The sequence below is a fragment of the Typopeltis vanoorti genome, chromosome 7 (genome assembly GCF_054136105.1).
Source record: "Typopeltis vanoorti isolate ZY-2024b chromosome 7, IOZ_Tvanoo_1.0, whole genome shotgun sequence".
Taxonomy (NCBI): domain Eukaryota; kingdom Metazoa; phylum Arthropoda; class Arachnida; order Uropygi; family Thelyphonidae; genus Typopeltis; species Typopeltis vanoorti.
The window spans coordinates 6,221,376-6,236,002 of record NC_143555.1 but is presented as its reverse complement, the minus strand read 5'-3'; the positions used below and the strand labels follow the sequence as shown (position 1 = coordinate 6,236,002).

The 14,627-nt window shown below is 34.3% G+C and overlaps 2 protein-coding genes across 2 annotated transcripts in view; one reads left to right on the top strand and one right to left on the bottom strand.

The window, feature by feature from the left end:
* Positions 1-3,764, top strand: part of Der-2 (Derlin 2) — a 106,224-nt gene extending 102,460 nt beyond the window's left edge. The window contains exon 6 of the mRNA XM_090395162.1: positions 2,689-3,764. Coding sequence (XP_090251288.1) covers positions 2,689-2,800 — 112 coding nt within the window. The 3' untranslated portion in view covers positions 2,801-3,764. The remainder of the gene's footprint in view (positions 1-2,688) is intronic.
* The window catches only part of LOC150104464 (serine/threonine-protein kinase Tao-like), a 713,758-nt gene that overhangs the window by 183,134 nt on the left and 515,997 nt on the right, over positions 1-14,627 (bottom strand). The gene's annotated exons all lie outside the window — the stretch shown is intronic.

Genomic DNA, 14,627 nt, shown 5'->3' with positions numbered 1-14,627 from the left:
AAATTGTAGATAGGAAGTTAGTAATGATGTAATTTTTTCATGTAGTACTGTCATATCCTGTACACCCCTTGAGGGTACATGGCAGGAATTTGATGATGATGATGATGATGATGTGTTTTATTTTTAACATTCTCTGAAGGCAAATATTTAATAGGCATTCTGGCATGCCAACTCTTAGTATTCAATAGAAATTGATCTACCACTCGACAGGTCCATATGTAAGCAAAGTACTCATGCCTATGTTATTGTTGAACCTCAATATTTGTCATATAAATGTAACTTTTAGTAAAGATGGCAAATTAAATTAGAGATCTAAACAATAGAATAAGCAAAGCTGGTATCATGGGGAGCCAACTGAATAAATTTGCATGAAATAATAGATAAATTAGCCAGAACACTAAACTAGCAGTACGTAAAACTGTGTTCATATCAGTTTTGACTTTTGAATCTGAGAGCTGAGTTAGAAGTGAAACAGGCAAAAGATATCCACATATTGAGAGATCTGAGAAAAAAAGTGGTGAATGAGTGGAATGGATTGTCTGAGATGGTTGTCAGTTCTTCATCGGTGAATCAGTTTAAGGAGAGATATGATAGGTGCTATGTTAATTATGGTTAGTTTCTTGCTCAAAGGTTGAGTAAGAATTGAAGCTTTGGACTCCATGGAGAGATACCCATTAAGAACAACAATAATAAAAATTGACAGAGTGAACATACCATTAATGCCAGAATCATTAAAAATGAACATATTAGGAAAGAACTAGCACTACACTCAAGAATTTGAACAAGCTAATCTAAGGCAGTATGGTCACTTAAAACAAAGGGGGGGAGGAGGAATTTGCAAAATAAGCCTTTGATGCCAATATAGCATGAAAAAAGATTCAGGGAAGATAATGATCTACTTGGATTGATGCATTAGAAGACTTAGATTTTTTAATTATTAGTAGTAATTTTAATTATTATTTTACCAACATAATGTTTTATAACCAATAACATTTTTTTATATACCACTTCAGTTTAACACTGGGAATTTTAAGATTATACTGCTACAGATTTTGCAAATTAAATCAAACATTAAACAGTGTTTTTTAATTCTTTAGACCCTTCTTTCTTTAGACATTATAATATGTTTAAAATGTTTTTTTTTTTTTAATACACAAATTATGGACGTTATAACTATTTTGATTTCTGACGTTTTGACCTTCATATTAAGGTCATCATCTGGAGTATACACATATACAGAGACAAGCTAAATTACATTTCACATAGTGTGCTGAAGAGACAATGATTTGATCAACAGTTATTCTACTGGTCTGAACTCTAGTGAAAATAAAATAAAATTGCCATAAATAAATGAAATGAAATGAAATAAAATAAATTAACTACATCAAAGCTATATTCTATTTAAGACAATATCAGAGAAACATTCTTTCATATAGATAGTTTTATTATAGTGAAAATGATGTCCTAATTATTAAATTTAGGATCCTGGATTACCTATGGTTCTGTTTAAAATTAACTCTTAGGGAGAAATGCTAAGTGGGTAGAATATGTGCCTCCCATATGCTTGAGAATTTTAGACCATCATTATTGTTAAGATTAGGGTGATTGATAAGAATATCACAGGCCTCCTTAAAATTTATGTTCATACCATTTTTTGGTGTGATTTTTCAGCATACTATGTGAAATATAATTTAGCTTGTCTCTCTATACATATGTGTGTGTACTCTGGATGATGACCTTAATATGAAGGTCGAAATGTTGGGAAATTAAAATAGTTATTTATATCACTGTTCTAGAGTCCATAATTTGTAAAATGAATGCTGATCACCATGTAACACTAAAGGAAAGGACTAGTATGTTTTTATTAAATATTACTGTAATAATAGTATGTAAGATTTTTTATGCAAATTTGAATAGTAAGTATAGGCCTTTTGTTATTCTTCCAAAACTTCAAGTTTGGAAGAATAACAAATAACTTTCAAGTGATATATCTCTTATTTATCCTTTCCTCCCCAATAACTTTGATGCTTTAATTAACTTTTATGCAAAAAATTAAATAGAGATTACTTATATAAAAATAGTTTTTCTTTTTATAGTTTTTGTTCAGTGTTGTGAACATTTTTGTTATGATTGATTTAAATGACAGGAGGATTAACATTTCAGATATAGCAGTGCAGATTTTGCAAATTAAATCAAACATTAAACAGCAAGCATAATTCACCTATGTTATCTGATTAATCTAAAAACTAAGAGAATGAAAAGATAAATATAATCTGTTCATTCTCTTAGTTTTTAGATTAGCTTGGCTTAAAAATTATTTAGCATTAATGGCATTGATTCTCACTATAGCAAATTCATGGAAATAATAGTTGTTTTTTTTTAATAGTGAGAAGAAATTGTAAATGTCAGGTTCTTTTTTAACATCTCCATTTTTTTTATTTTTATCAGTAATGCCATTGATATCATCTTTTCATTCTTCTGATTTTCATTGTACCTTCACTCACGCTCTAATGTGTTTTTTGATTCATATGGTGCAAATCCAGAAATTTCTCATAAATGGGTACTAAAATAGCTGTAATGAGCTATTTTAGTACCCATACAAAATAGCTAGTACTTTGTTTTATGCAGTAGTCTCCTGGAGATAACTAATTTTTGTTGTTTATACAAGTTAAATTTTTACTTCTCTAGAAAGTACTTGTTTGAATCGGCATCTGATGACCCAAACTACAATCCATTGCCAGAAGATAGACCTGGAGGCTTTAACTGGGGTGAGCAAAATAGACAAGATCAGCCTCAGTGATTATTTTATTATTATTGTTTTTTTTTTTTTTTTTTTGTGTGTGTAGCAAGGTAAAATGCAAATTTTTTATATACCAAATTTCTGTGTAATTTTCATTCATTGCAGCAGTAGTAATATCCTTGTTAGAACAATGTAACTTTTATATGCAGTTATAAAATATAAACAAAAAAAAATCCAGAATGCATTTTTTATGTTATAGTTAGGTGAAACTTATTTATCATTGTTATCACTATTTAGAACAGTGGCTTCCAAACTGTGGGACAACATCAGTTTACTTGGAAATTTATGATATATTATAATCAGAATTTTTGAGTAATAAATGCAGAATTTAACTTGAGGGAAAAGTCATTTCCAAAATGAATAAACTATATACTGGTGTTGTTTCTGGGAATTATTCAAGTTTTAATATTAAGAACCTTGCAGTGCCTGCCTGTGGAGTGCTGAGACAGTTTTTAAAGGAAACATTGTAAAAGAACATAACTGGTTTTCTTCTTAATTTTATGATTTGAACAGCTCGGCCATATCTTCCAAAGCTGTACCAGACCACTTCCTGACACAACTGGTCAGTTTGTAAGTCTTTCTGCTTATGTTATGAGAATATGCAGAATAAATTATTTCACTTATGTCTTTTGCAACAGAAACTCTCATGGTTTTGTCAGATTTCTACAGTGTTTAATCTAAAATTATGCTAACTAGCTTTTGTCATGTCACACCTAATTTTTAGTTCTGCATTATAAATCTGTTATCCAAGTATAATAATGTAATCTGAATTTGAATTCGCTCCAGATTAACCTAAATTCATTACCTAAATTTTATCCAGTTTGTTCTATTTTTATACCATCAAAGAATATGTTAAACAAATTTTGTAATTTATGTTATATTTCTGTTACATAGATATGAAATGTATACCAAAGTGACAAGTTATAAAACTTTGTCGCTTAATAAAATAAGTTAGTTTACTAGATCTTGTCCTTTAAAATCTAAAATAGCAGGACCATAGCCTTTTTCTAAGGAAAAAACAGTAGAATAAATAATTAAAAAATCACTTAAAGTGAATAAAATTGATAATTAGTCGAGAGCAACTGGTAGAATGTCTCATTAATACCAAGAATGATATACCAGGAGGGTTCAGAAAGCTAGTGGCCAAATATTTTTATTATTATTTTTATTTATTTTTTTATTTTCCCCACTGAAATGCTACTGGTACAGCTTTCGGAGTACACCACATTATTGAATAATGGATTGTTTGTTTCTCAAAATTTGAGACATTGTTATTCATGGACTAATAAATGAAGATTATCAAAGAGAGCCACAAAATGGACTATGCCATAAAATAAGGGAATGAAAGATAAAATAATTACAAGCAGGATAATAAATTTAGCAAAACAAACAAAAAAAACAGTTAACTATTCTCATACAATATACCATCAGAATGAACACATTCAGAAAAGAGAAAATAAATCTTAGCCTAGCTTTTATCAGACTTAATCTCTATTACACAGAGTACTTACAGATTTTAGAATGGTTCATATTTTTTATTGGAATGCACTGTTAAAATCCAACTTTTTAAGGAATCATATAGGGGACATTTTTATAGAGTAAATAATAGCCAACGAACCTAAAAATATACTAAAGAAATTTGTATTGCTTCTCATATTTCATTCTTTTTATAATGACACTGTCCTAACAACACAATAATAAAATAGAGGTGGTTATCTACATTTTTTACATATCTCTACATGTGTTGACCAATTTTTACTGTATGGAAGTGTATTGAAAAAAAAAAAAAAAAAAGACATTGCTGTGTATTGAAACACACAGGAGTGTCTCTATTTCTTTTTTTCTATCTCTCTCAATCACAAATCTCAAAGAAAAATTTAGTAAAAATTCATTTGTTGAACAGATGCATATTATAAGAGCTGAGAAAATAGAACACATTTAAAGATGCAGTTTTTATGGAGATTGAACATTTGGAATCTTTATATATATCCCACCCATAAATCTTAACTTATCACACCTAAGTAGGCAATGGTCAAATAATTGGAATTTGAGGCTTTATTGAGAGTAAGGAACATTGCCTAATCCTATGATATGGGATTTTGTTGTTTTATTGAATAGTTTCTTAGATAATTTATTGAATGAATTCTTATTTAAATAATGTATTATTAGTATATTGTTGTACGAGGGTGGTCTGAAAAGTTCTCGCCCTTGACCATAGATGGCAACGCTAATTCAAGTTTTTTTTTATTTATTTTTTATTTATTTTTTTTATACAGCTGTCTGAAGCAAAAGTTTTGTCTGTATCCCTTGAAATGGATAAAATTGAGTATCGTGTGGTTATAAAATTCTTTGTAAAAGAAGCTTGAATGGCAAAAGAAACTCATTCGAAGTTCATAAAAGTTTATGGGCACTCTTCTGCTTTGTTTTCGACAATTAAGAAGTGGGCTGCCGAGTGTAAACGTGGCCATACCAGCCTTGAAGATGATCCACATGAAGGACGTCCAAAAAATGTAACAACACCAGAAATCATTGATCAAGTGCACAATATGGTATTCTTCATTTTGCTTTAAGAATTGCAAATAAAAAAGTTTTGCACAGGATGGGTGCCACACTTGCTCACAGCAGATCAAAAATGCACTCGCATGAAAATCTTTGAACAGTGTTTGGAACAATTTTAACAAGAATAAAATTGATTTTGTGCGTCGATTTATTACTATGGATGAAACTTGGATTCACTATTACATACTAGAATCTAAACAGCAGTCAAAACGGTGGATAGAAGCCGGTTGTTCAGTGCCAAATAAGACTAAGTTGGTTCCATCAGTAGGAAAGGTCATAGCATTTTGTTTATTATCTTGAAAAGGGTAAAACAATAACCAGGGAATATTATTCCAATCTTTTAACCAGACTAGATGAAAAAATTCATGAGAAAAGACTCAGTTTGCAGAAGAAAAAATCATCTTTCATCAGGACAATGCACCTGCCCACAAAGATGTTTTGGCAATGGGAAAATTAAGGGAGCTGCGCTATGAATTGTTGGAACATCCACCCTATTACCCAGATTTGGCTCCTTCTGACTTCTATCTCTTCTCAAAACTAAAACTCTTCTTCGCTTGTCAGCGATTTTCTTCGAATCTAGAGGTGATTGCAGCTGTAGAGTGGTATTTTGTAGATCTTACTGAGAACCACTAAATGGACAGGATAATGGTGTTGGAGCATCATTGGAATAAATTGGAATAAATGTATTAGTCTTAAGGGAGATTATTTTGAAATTATAAATTCGTTTTTTTATTGTTAGGCCGAGAACTTTTCAGACCATCCTCATACTTTTAAGTGTAGTTACTATCAATTTGTAGATGTAGTGTGTAAAAATGGCACCAAAACCCGTCAGAACAATAGAGCAACATCAAAAGTAAAGGTTAATGCTGATGACATGAACCTTTGTCCTGCTGAAGAAAAACGCAACGATATTGATAATACCAATAATGATATAGAAAATAATTTAATATGAAATTTCTAGATTATAATCAGTCTACACAGGAATTAAAAAAAAAAAAAAGTTAGAAATCCCCAGGAAAACTCAGGATAAGAAAAGAGATGGCAAAGATCAGAAGTTAGTAGGATGTCACCAAGTAATAATAACTAAGTTGTAGAATATGAGAAAAGGTATGTGATATGGTATGGTGATTCATTCATAACATTTGTGCTTGATAATGAAGTCACTATGTTGAGCATTATGGGAGAGACAACCAAGGATGTGATGCATGCACCTGAGCAACAGAGAAATAAAAGATATGGTAACGCTTCTTGAAACAAATGATTTAACTGGTTATAAATGAAAATTGTTAGTCAAGGTTTGATAACACTGAACTTCAGAGGAAAGGTTCAATAGCAAATGCTATGATGTGCAGGCTGGAGAAGAATTGTTTTTTTAATCTGCGAGTGATTCGATAGTAGAACGGACTTATATAAGAGCTTACATTTAAATACATTTCAAATCAGGAACCTGGAAATGAAATGATGCAGAGAGTTGGGAAAACTTGATCATCATGGGAGGAATGGTGAAAATATGTGCATGACTGCAATGAAAGTTCACAAATGTCATAATGATATGAATATCAGTGGGCATGGTTATGAACACAGTGAAAGGGTAGACTGTGTGCATATGAACATTTCGAGCATGTTTGTATAGAAAAGAGAAAGCTGCTTAACAAGGCCAAGCAGACTGCAGATGTAGGATATGAGGTGATGTGTTATGTCTATTCACGAAAGCAGTAACATTAGGAACAAAAGGAGTTTGTTGCCTTATTGAATATGTTGTGATAAGAATGTTGGCAGTAGTGAAACCTTACATCTCATTAGATGTAACTGGAACTGTGTGTAAAAGTATAAAATATTTTCAGTAAGAAATAGAAAGGTGCTAATTGATATGAGATGATTTTAGTCCACTTAAGGTTGAAACTCATGAAAGCAATAACAGTAATAATGACAAAATACTGCCAAATTATTAGCTTGATTGATACTGAATGAATTATCATTGCGGGTGATTTGAGTTATCCAAATATTTACTGGTTAAGCAGAAAAATCATGAAGGATGAAGAATTTATTGATTTGTTGCAAAGCAATTTTTCAATAGTATGTGAAGGAAGGAACTCAACACCAGAGTTTGTTAGATTTAACCATGGCATCAGAAGGGATCTCATTAAGGTTGCAACTTTTTTGGCACTATTTGGTGATTATGTCATACTGACCTAGTGAGTAGCTAAGTGTGTCATCATCATCAAATTCCTGCCATATACCTTCAAGGGGTGTACAGGATATGATAGTACTACATGAAAAATTTACATCATTACTAACTTCCTATCTACAATTTTCATCCAGATCAGTCTGTTACTTGTCAAGACTCCAATATTATCAGATCTTATATTTCTGTTGTCTAAGGCACTTTGTACCGTATCAATCAACCTATATCATGGTCTTCCTCTGGGTCGTTTTCCTGTCAACCTGGCAGAGAATACTTGTTTTGACAATCTTTCCTTGCTCATTCAGCTTAAATGAACATACCACCTTAGATTAGCTCTACTAACCCATTCCTGGATGCCGACAATGTCAAGTTCTTTCCTAATATCCTCGTTTTTAATATGATATTGCCATTCATGCCATCTGTTCATGCCTCTAATCTTTCTCAGGACTCTCATATCTGCGGTCTCTAGTCTTTGGTCAAGTGTTTTACTTCTGACCCAGCTCTCAGATCTATAAGTTAAAACTGGTTTGAACACTGTCTTGTATACAGCTAATTTAGTGTTCCGACTAATTTCTCTCTTATTCCATATGAATTTATTCAATTGACTTCCTACCATACCAGCTTTGTTAATTCTGTTTTCTATTTCCATATTTAATTTACCATCTTTAGTAAAAATCATGCCTCAGTAGCTGAAATGTTTTACTTGTTCCACAGGTTCCCCATTCACAACACAGTTGACAACATTTTCAACAATTCTACCTATTTTCTATGTTCTTGCCAAAGTCTTCCCATGACTTTTGTTTAGCTAGTTTTACACAGTGTTTAGCTTTCTTACATTTGTCTCTGTATTCTCTAAGAGCACAAGCTGACTTATTTGCCAGCAACTTTTGATATGCTTTCTTCTTTTCCTTCACTACCTCTTTAACTTCCTGTGTCCACCATGGAGTTCTAATTTTTCTTTCCATGCAGACAACTTCACCACATGATTCTCTAGCTGAATCAATCAGGGTTTTCTTCAAGGTTTGGTTCCAGTTCTCAAACTCTTTCATTTTTTCTTCAATAATCTTTGTGTATTTTAGTCTACAGTTCACATCTGAGAGCTGCTCAACTTTTATTTGCTTTAAAACTTTCTTACAAGTTATTCTTTTCAATATGAAATTCAATTTTATCCTGCTCAAGACTAAATAGTAATCACTTGCAATTTAAAATCCTCTGAACACACTGGTGTCCTCTACCAGGGAGAAAACATCACTATCAACAATAACATAGTCAATAAGACTTTTCTTATTCCTTGCCTCTTCTCTTCATGTGTATTTGTGCACATTTTTAATTTGGAACATGGTGTTAGAAATAACCAGTCCATGTCCTGAGCAGAAATCCAACAGGTATTTGCCATTATTATTAGCTTTGCTCTTTTCTCCAAATTTTCCCAAAATATTTTTGTATGTCTGACAATCCCTTCCTCCTCTGCTATTTAGATCCCCAACAAGGACCAACTTTTCCTTTTTCACTGTGTCAGTTGCTTTTTCTAAAGCCTGAAAAAATTCCTCCACTTCTACCTTAGTAGAACCTTCTGTGGGACCATAGGCACAAGTGAGTCTCATTGTCCAGTTCCCCATTCTCATATTTGCCCACATTACTCTACTTGAGATTGCCTGCCATTTGCCCGGGTTCCCTGGCGAAAATACAATAGGTGGCCTTGTTTAACCGGGCGACGCTCCATCTGGCATGAAATTTTGTCATGTCGTACCATCATTTTTTATTTTGGTTTAACCAATAAGAATACAATTTGGTCGGCTAAATCCCAAATTGCCAGCCCATCCTCGTTCGTTCAGTACCCAAGTAGATACCCAACAGGGTGCACCACGAGAAGGTGAGGATTGGACATTAGGTCAGAAGCCCTGGTTGGTTCTCTGCATTCCTTTAAAGGAATGCAGAGAACTTTTACTATGTGGAGGTCTCCTCTCAGTTATACTGCTTTGACCCTTAAGCACCCCAGCTAAGTGTGTGAATGTTCCAATTAGGAAAGGTTACATGCTACAAAGCTGGAAATTATGACAACCCAAGAGAACACTTATGTTTGGTCTCATAGTAGCAATTACTGAATGGGAAGGATATCAGCAGTGAAAAGATGCTTAAATGATGCAATATCTGAATGCATCCCTAGATTTTTGAAGAACAAATAGGGTTAGAGCAAAATGCAAGTGAGAATAAGAATGAGAGGAGTTCTGAAATATATATAACACAGGTCAAAACAATAAGAATACAGAAAGCAGAGTATGAAAAGAAATTAGCTGTGCAGGCTCAAGACGGTCTATAGGAATTTAATTATTACGATGCAAATAAAGGAAGGATATGAAAATGAAAAAATAATTTTACTTGAATGCAGCTTGTGTTAGCAGATGTAATTTCTTAAATGATGAGTGTTTCCGTCACTAAGATATCACCTTGGTGCATACAGTGGTTTTCATATAACAAAAAATTTAACAGATATTTTCATTATATGGAAGATGGTAAGAAGGTGAGGACATCTGTGAAGTTAAATTTGTATGTACAAGGGTGGTCTGAAAAGTTCTTGGTCTAACAATGAAAAAATCAAATTTAGAATTTCAAAATTATTTTTGTTTTTCAACCTAATCTCCTTTAAGACTAATACATTTATTCCAGCGATTCTTCAGCTCCATTATCCCGTCCTTGTAGTGGTTCTCAGTAAAATCTGCAAAATACCTCTCTACAGCTGCAATAACCTCTTGATTTGAAGAAAAATGCCCTGAGGAAGAGTTTTAGTTTTGGGAAGAGATAGAAGTCAGATGCAATCCAATCTGGGGAATAGGGTGGATGTTCTAATAATTTATAGTGCAGATCCTTTAATTTTCCCATTGCCAAAACACCTTTGTGGGCAGGTGCATTGTCCTGATGAAAGATGATTTTTTTTCTTCTGCAAACCGGGTTTTTTCCTCTAGTCTGGTTAAAAGATCGGAATAATATTCCCCAGTTATTGTTTTATCCTTTTCAAGATAATAAACAAAATGTCTTTAGCATCCCAAAATACTGATGCCATGACCTTTCCTGCTGATTGTACCGACTTTGTCTTTTTTGGCACTGAACAGCTAGCTTTGACTGGTGTGTAATGTTGAATCCAAGTCTCATCCACAGTAATAAATCGACGCATAAAATCAGTTTGATTGTTGTTAAAATGCTCCAAGCACTGTTCAGAGATTTTCATGCGAGTGTGTTTTTGATCTGCTGTGAGCAAGCTTGTCACATGTCTTACACAAAGCTTTTTCATTTGCAATTCTTCACGTAAAATATATCCTGCATGTTCTTTTGAAATGCCTATAGTCTCAGCAATTTCATGCACTTTGAATCGTCAGTCATCCGATACCATATCATGCACTTGATCAATGATTTCTGGTGATGTTACACTTTTTGGACGTCCTTCATATTCAATGCTGGTACAGCCACTTTTAAACTTGACAGCCCACTTAATTGTCAAACGAAGGAGAAGAATGCCTAAAATTTTATGAACTTCGAATGAATTTCTTTGGTATTAGAAACTTTCTTTTACAAAGAACTTTATAACTGCACGATAATCCATTTCAATGGATACAGACAACACTTTTGCTTCAGACAACTATATAAAACAACTATTTGATAGAATGACTTGCAGTTTCAAATGAATGCTTATGAGAGATGTACCAACTTAGAGAGAAAAAACGCATGCCGATAGTGTTGCCATCTATGGTCAAGGCTGAGAACTTGTCAGACCACCCTGGTATTTGTTGTTAAGAAAGGAGTGAGCTAGATTTTTCTCTTGCTGAGCAGTGAGTGAGCAGAACAGCTTGCCTGTTGAAGTGGTGAGTTTATCTAGCATAAATGAATTTAAGAGAAAGAATGGCAGTTGGTGTGGATGATGTATGTCACCTCCCTTGCTGAATCCTTGACTTCCTGAAAATCTGATAATCCAGAAACCATGCTATCTAGAAACAAAACATTGAAATTTGCTTGCCTGTTGAAGTGGTGAGTTTATCTAGCATAAATGAATTTAAGAGAAAGAATGGCAGTTGGTGTGGATGATGTATGTCACCTCCCTTGCTGAATCCTTGACTTCCTGAAAATCTGATAATCCAGAAACCATGCTATATAGAAACAAAACATTGAAATTTCTCCAAGCCTCCAAGAAGTTGAAAATAAGATTTATCTTTCATGATAACAATATGCAATGACATAATTATCCTGTAGTTATTTGACCTTAAGTAGGTTGATGGGGATTTTTTGCATTTCTAATTTTTGGAATGGTGTTCATGTGAGTGTTCCTTTGCTTTATGAAAGGACACATGAACTGGTCCTTTTCATTCTTTCTCTTTTACTTTGCTTTTCTTTGTGTGTTCTTCCTCTCTATTTCTCTTGAGTCTTTTTGACTATCCTATCTTCCAGACTACCATCACTGAGATCCAACACCTTGCTTCATGTTTGTTGTGTGTTGTGACCCGTGGACATCTAGAAAGCTGGATCCTGATAATCTTGCACTACCTGAACCTTTGCTTTGGTAAGATGGGCAGTCCTGGAAGGCCTAGCCAGGATTATTCGGCTAGTGGATGCCTGCAAGGGTCAAGGGTTTGCAATAAGTCTCCTTCCCAATGGTCTGGGACATGGCCCAAGACTTGCTGTGGTGCTTGTATGGCATATTAAGGGTAACCCTGGTGTTCCACTCCCGAGCGCAGTAATTGCTTACCAGAGATTGGGTATCCACATGCAACTCCATGGTAGGTGGGGAGCTCTGGCAGCCAACCAAATACCACTAGAGCATGTATCTTCATCCTCATTCATTTGAGGAATCCTAACAAAACCCCGATCAGTATTTATACCATTGATACACCTTTTGACAACAAGCAAGAAACAAAACTAATCACGGATGATTAGGAAAAACAAAGCAGTTTTTCCTAATCATTTGTGCTATAGGTGAAAAGCCAGTAGGGAAAATGTCACCCTTCTTCATTCAAAAGGGTGAAGGGCTTACAAGTTCTCCCAACAATTAAGAAACTGCATTCTGGCAATGTCCTCATGGATACATCATGTCAACAACATTCTGAAAAACTATTCAGAGCAACATCAGTGGGTGGAATACCAATAACAGTTCTTCTTCTTGAGTATTCTGCAATTGAGCAGGTTCTTCTTTTAGGAGCAAAAACTTTTCTTCCACTCACTTCTGTTCTGAACCTTCTCTTTCAAGGTTGTGTACCTGTCTCCATTCAGCATGTCATCTAGCATTGTTTTCCTTACTCTTCCTCTGGGTCTTTTTCCATCTGTTTTTCCTTCGATGGCATCTCTGATGATTCCATTCCCTCTCAGAATATCTGATCCAGTTTCCCTTTCTTCTTTTTATCCTCCTTAACAGACTTCTTTCTTCTTCTACTCTTTTTAAGATTCTTCCACAGAATAAATGGATACTTCATCATCCACTGAAAGCAACTTGAACTTACCTGGTGATCCTGACACATCTGATGATGTATTGGATATTTTTCCAGAAGAAGAGATGGGCTCTGGTCGTCCATGCTTCCCAAAATAATGAGAAATATGAACTCGATAAGGGCAAGTCATGAATCTCCTGGAGCATAAACAATGGGAAATTTTTTTACAATGGAACTGTCATGGGTTTTGCAAGAATATCGATATCAAGCACCTGCTGCAGAAACTTATTTAAAACACATTGAAGATCCTACCATCAGGAATATCACTCTTGTATGCAAGGATGGAATTGGAGATGGTCTTGCACATGGTGGAGTATCTATTCTCATGGGCAGTCATACTTGACTCCATCATGCTTAGCTTAATACTGCTCTGGAAGCAATTTGCCTATCTGTGGGGTATCTAACCACAGTATGCTCAATATATTTACCACCAGGTTCTGAACTAAATGAAACAGAACTCAATCTCATAATGCAGCTGCCTCAGCCCATACTCCTAATGGGTGACTTGGACATAACACTCCGTGGGGGTAGTGCCAGCATAAATAGATGAGATTGTATCATTGAGTGAATGCGTGACCTCTCCCTTATTAATACTGGAGCAAATACCTTCCATATGCCTCTCCAGTCATTCAGCAGTCGATCTTACAGTATGCTCCCCTGCTGTTTTTCCACTGCTCACATGGGATGTTGATGAAAACATATATGGAAATGATCTTTTTCCTCTTATCAGTACTGTCTTCACAGGAACAATGTCCTCTTACCCAGATGCCCATGTGGAAAATGGACCAGGTTGACTGGCATATTTTCCCATCTTGTGAAATTTAATATTTTAGCAGTCAGCCAAACATCTATTAATGAAGCAGTGAATCATGTAACATTGCATTGTATTGTCCATGTAGCATCATCTGCAGCAGTTCCAAAAACATCATCCTGATTTCCACTGTATCCAAAGCCTTCGTGGAATCCAGAGTATCAATTTAACATGATATTTAAAAAAAAAAATTTTTTTTTAAATATCAAGATAAAGCATGGAGTATATTTTGTAGATACTCTACCACAACAACTACGTCAATCAAAAATAATATTGGATTCAATTGACATCAATTAATCAAACAACCAGTGCAAAAACTGCCTGGGATAAAATCTGGAAGATGAAAGGTAGATACAGAACACACCAGTTATGTGTGTTCTGTAACCTTGGAACATAATGAATGTATTATTTCTAATTCCAAAGCTATTGCAGACACTTTGGGTGAAAACTTTGCCAGAATCTCAGTGACAGCCTCATATTCTCCTGAATTTTTATTAAAGAGCAGCAAGAGAAATAGCAATTAAGCTTTTGTACCTTATAGAGCCATACAATTGGCTGATTGTATGGCTCTATGCCATACAATCAGCCATTCGTTAAAGAACTCAGAAGAGACCCCTTTTGCTATCTCATTCTAGCAGTCAGTCCTGATGAATCCATTATGAGATGATAAAGCACTTCCCATCTTTTTTGGATCTCCTTCTCTTACTATACGACAAAATATTTACGGAGGAAGAGTTTCTGGACTCTTGGCATAAGTTGATGGTCATTGCTATCCCAAAGCATGGAAGGATCCTGCCCAGG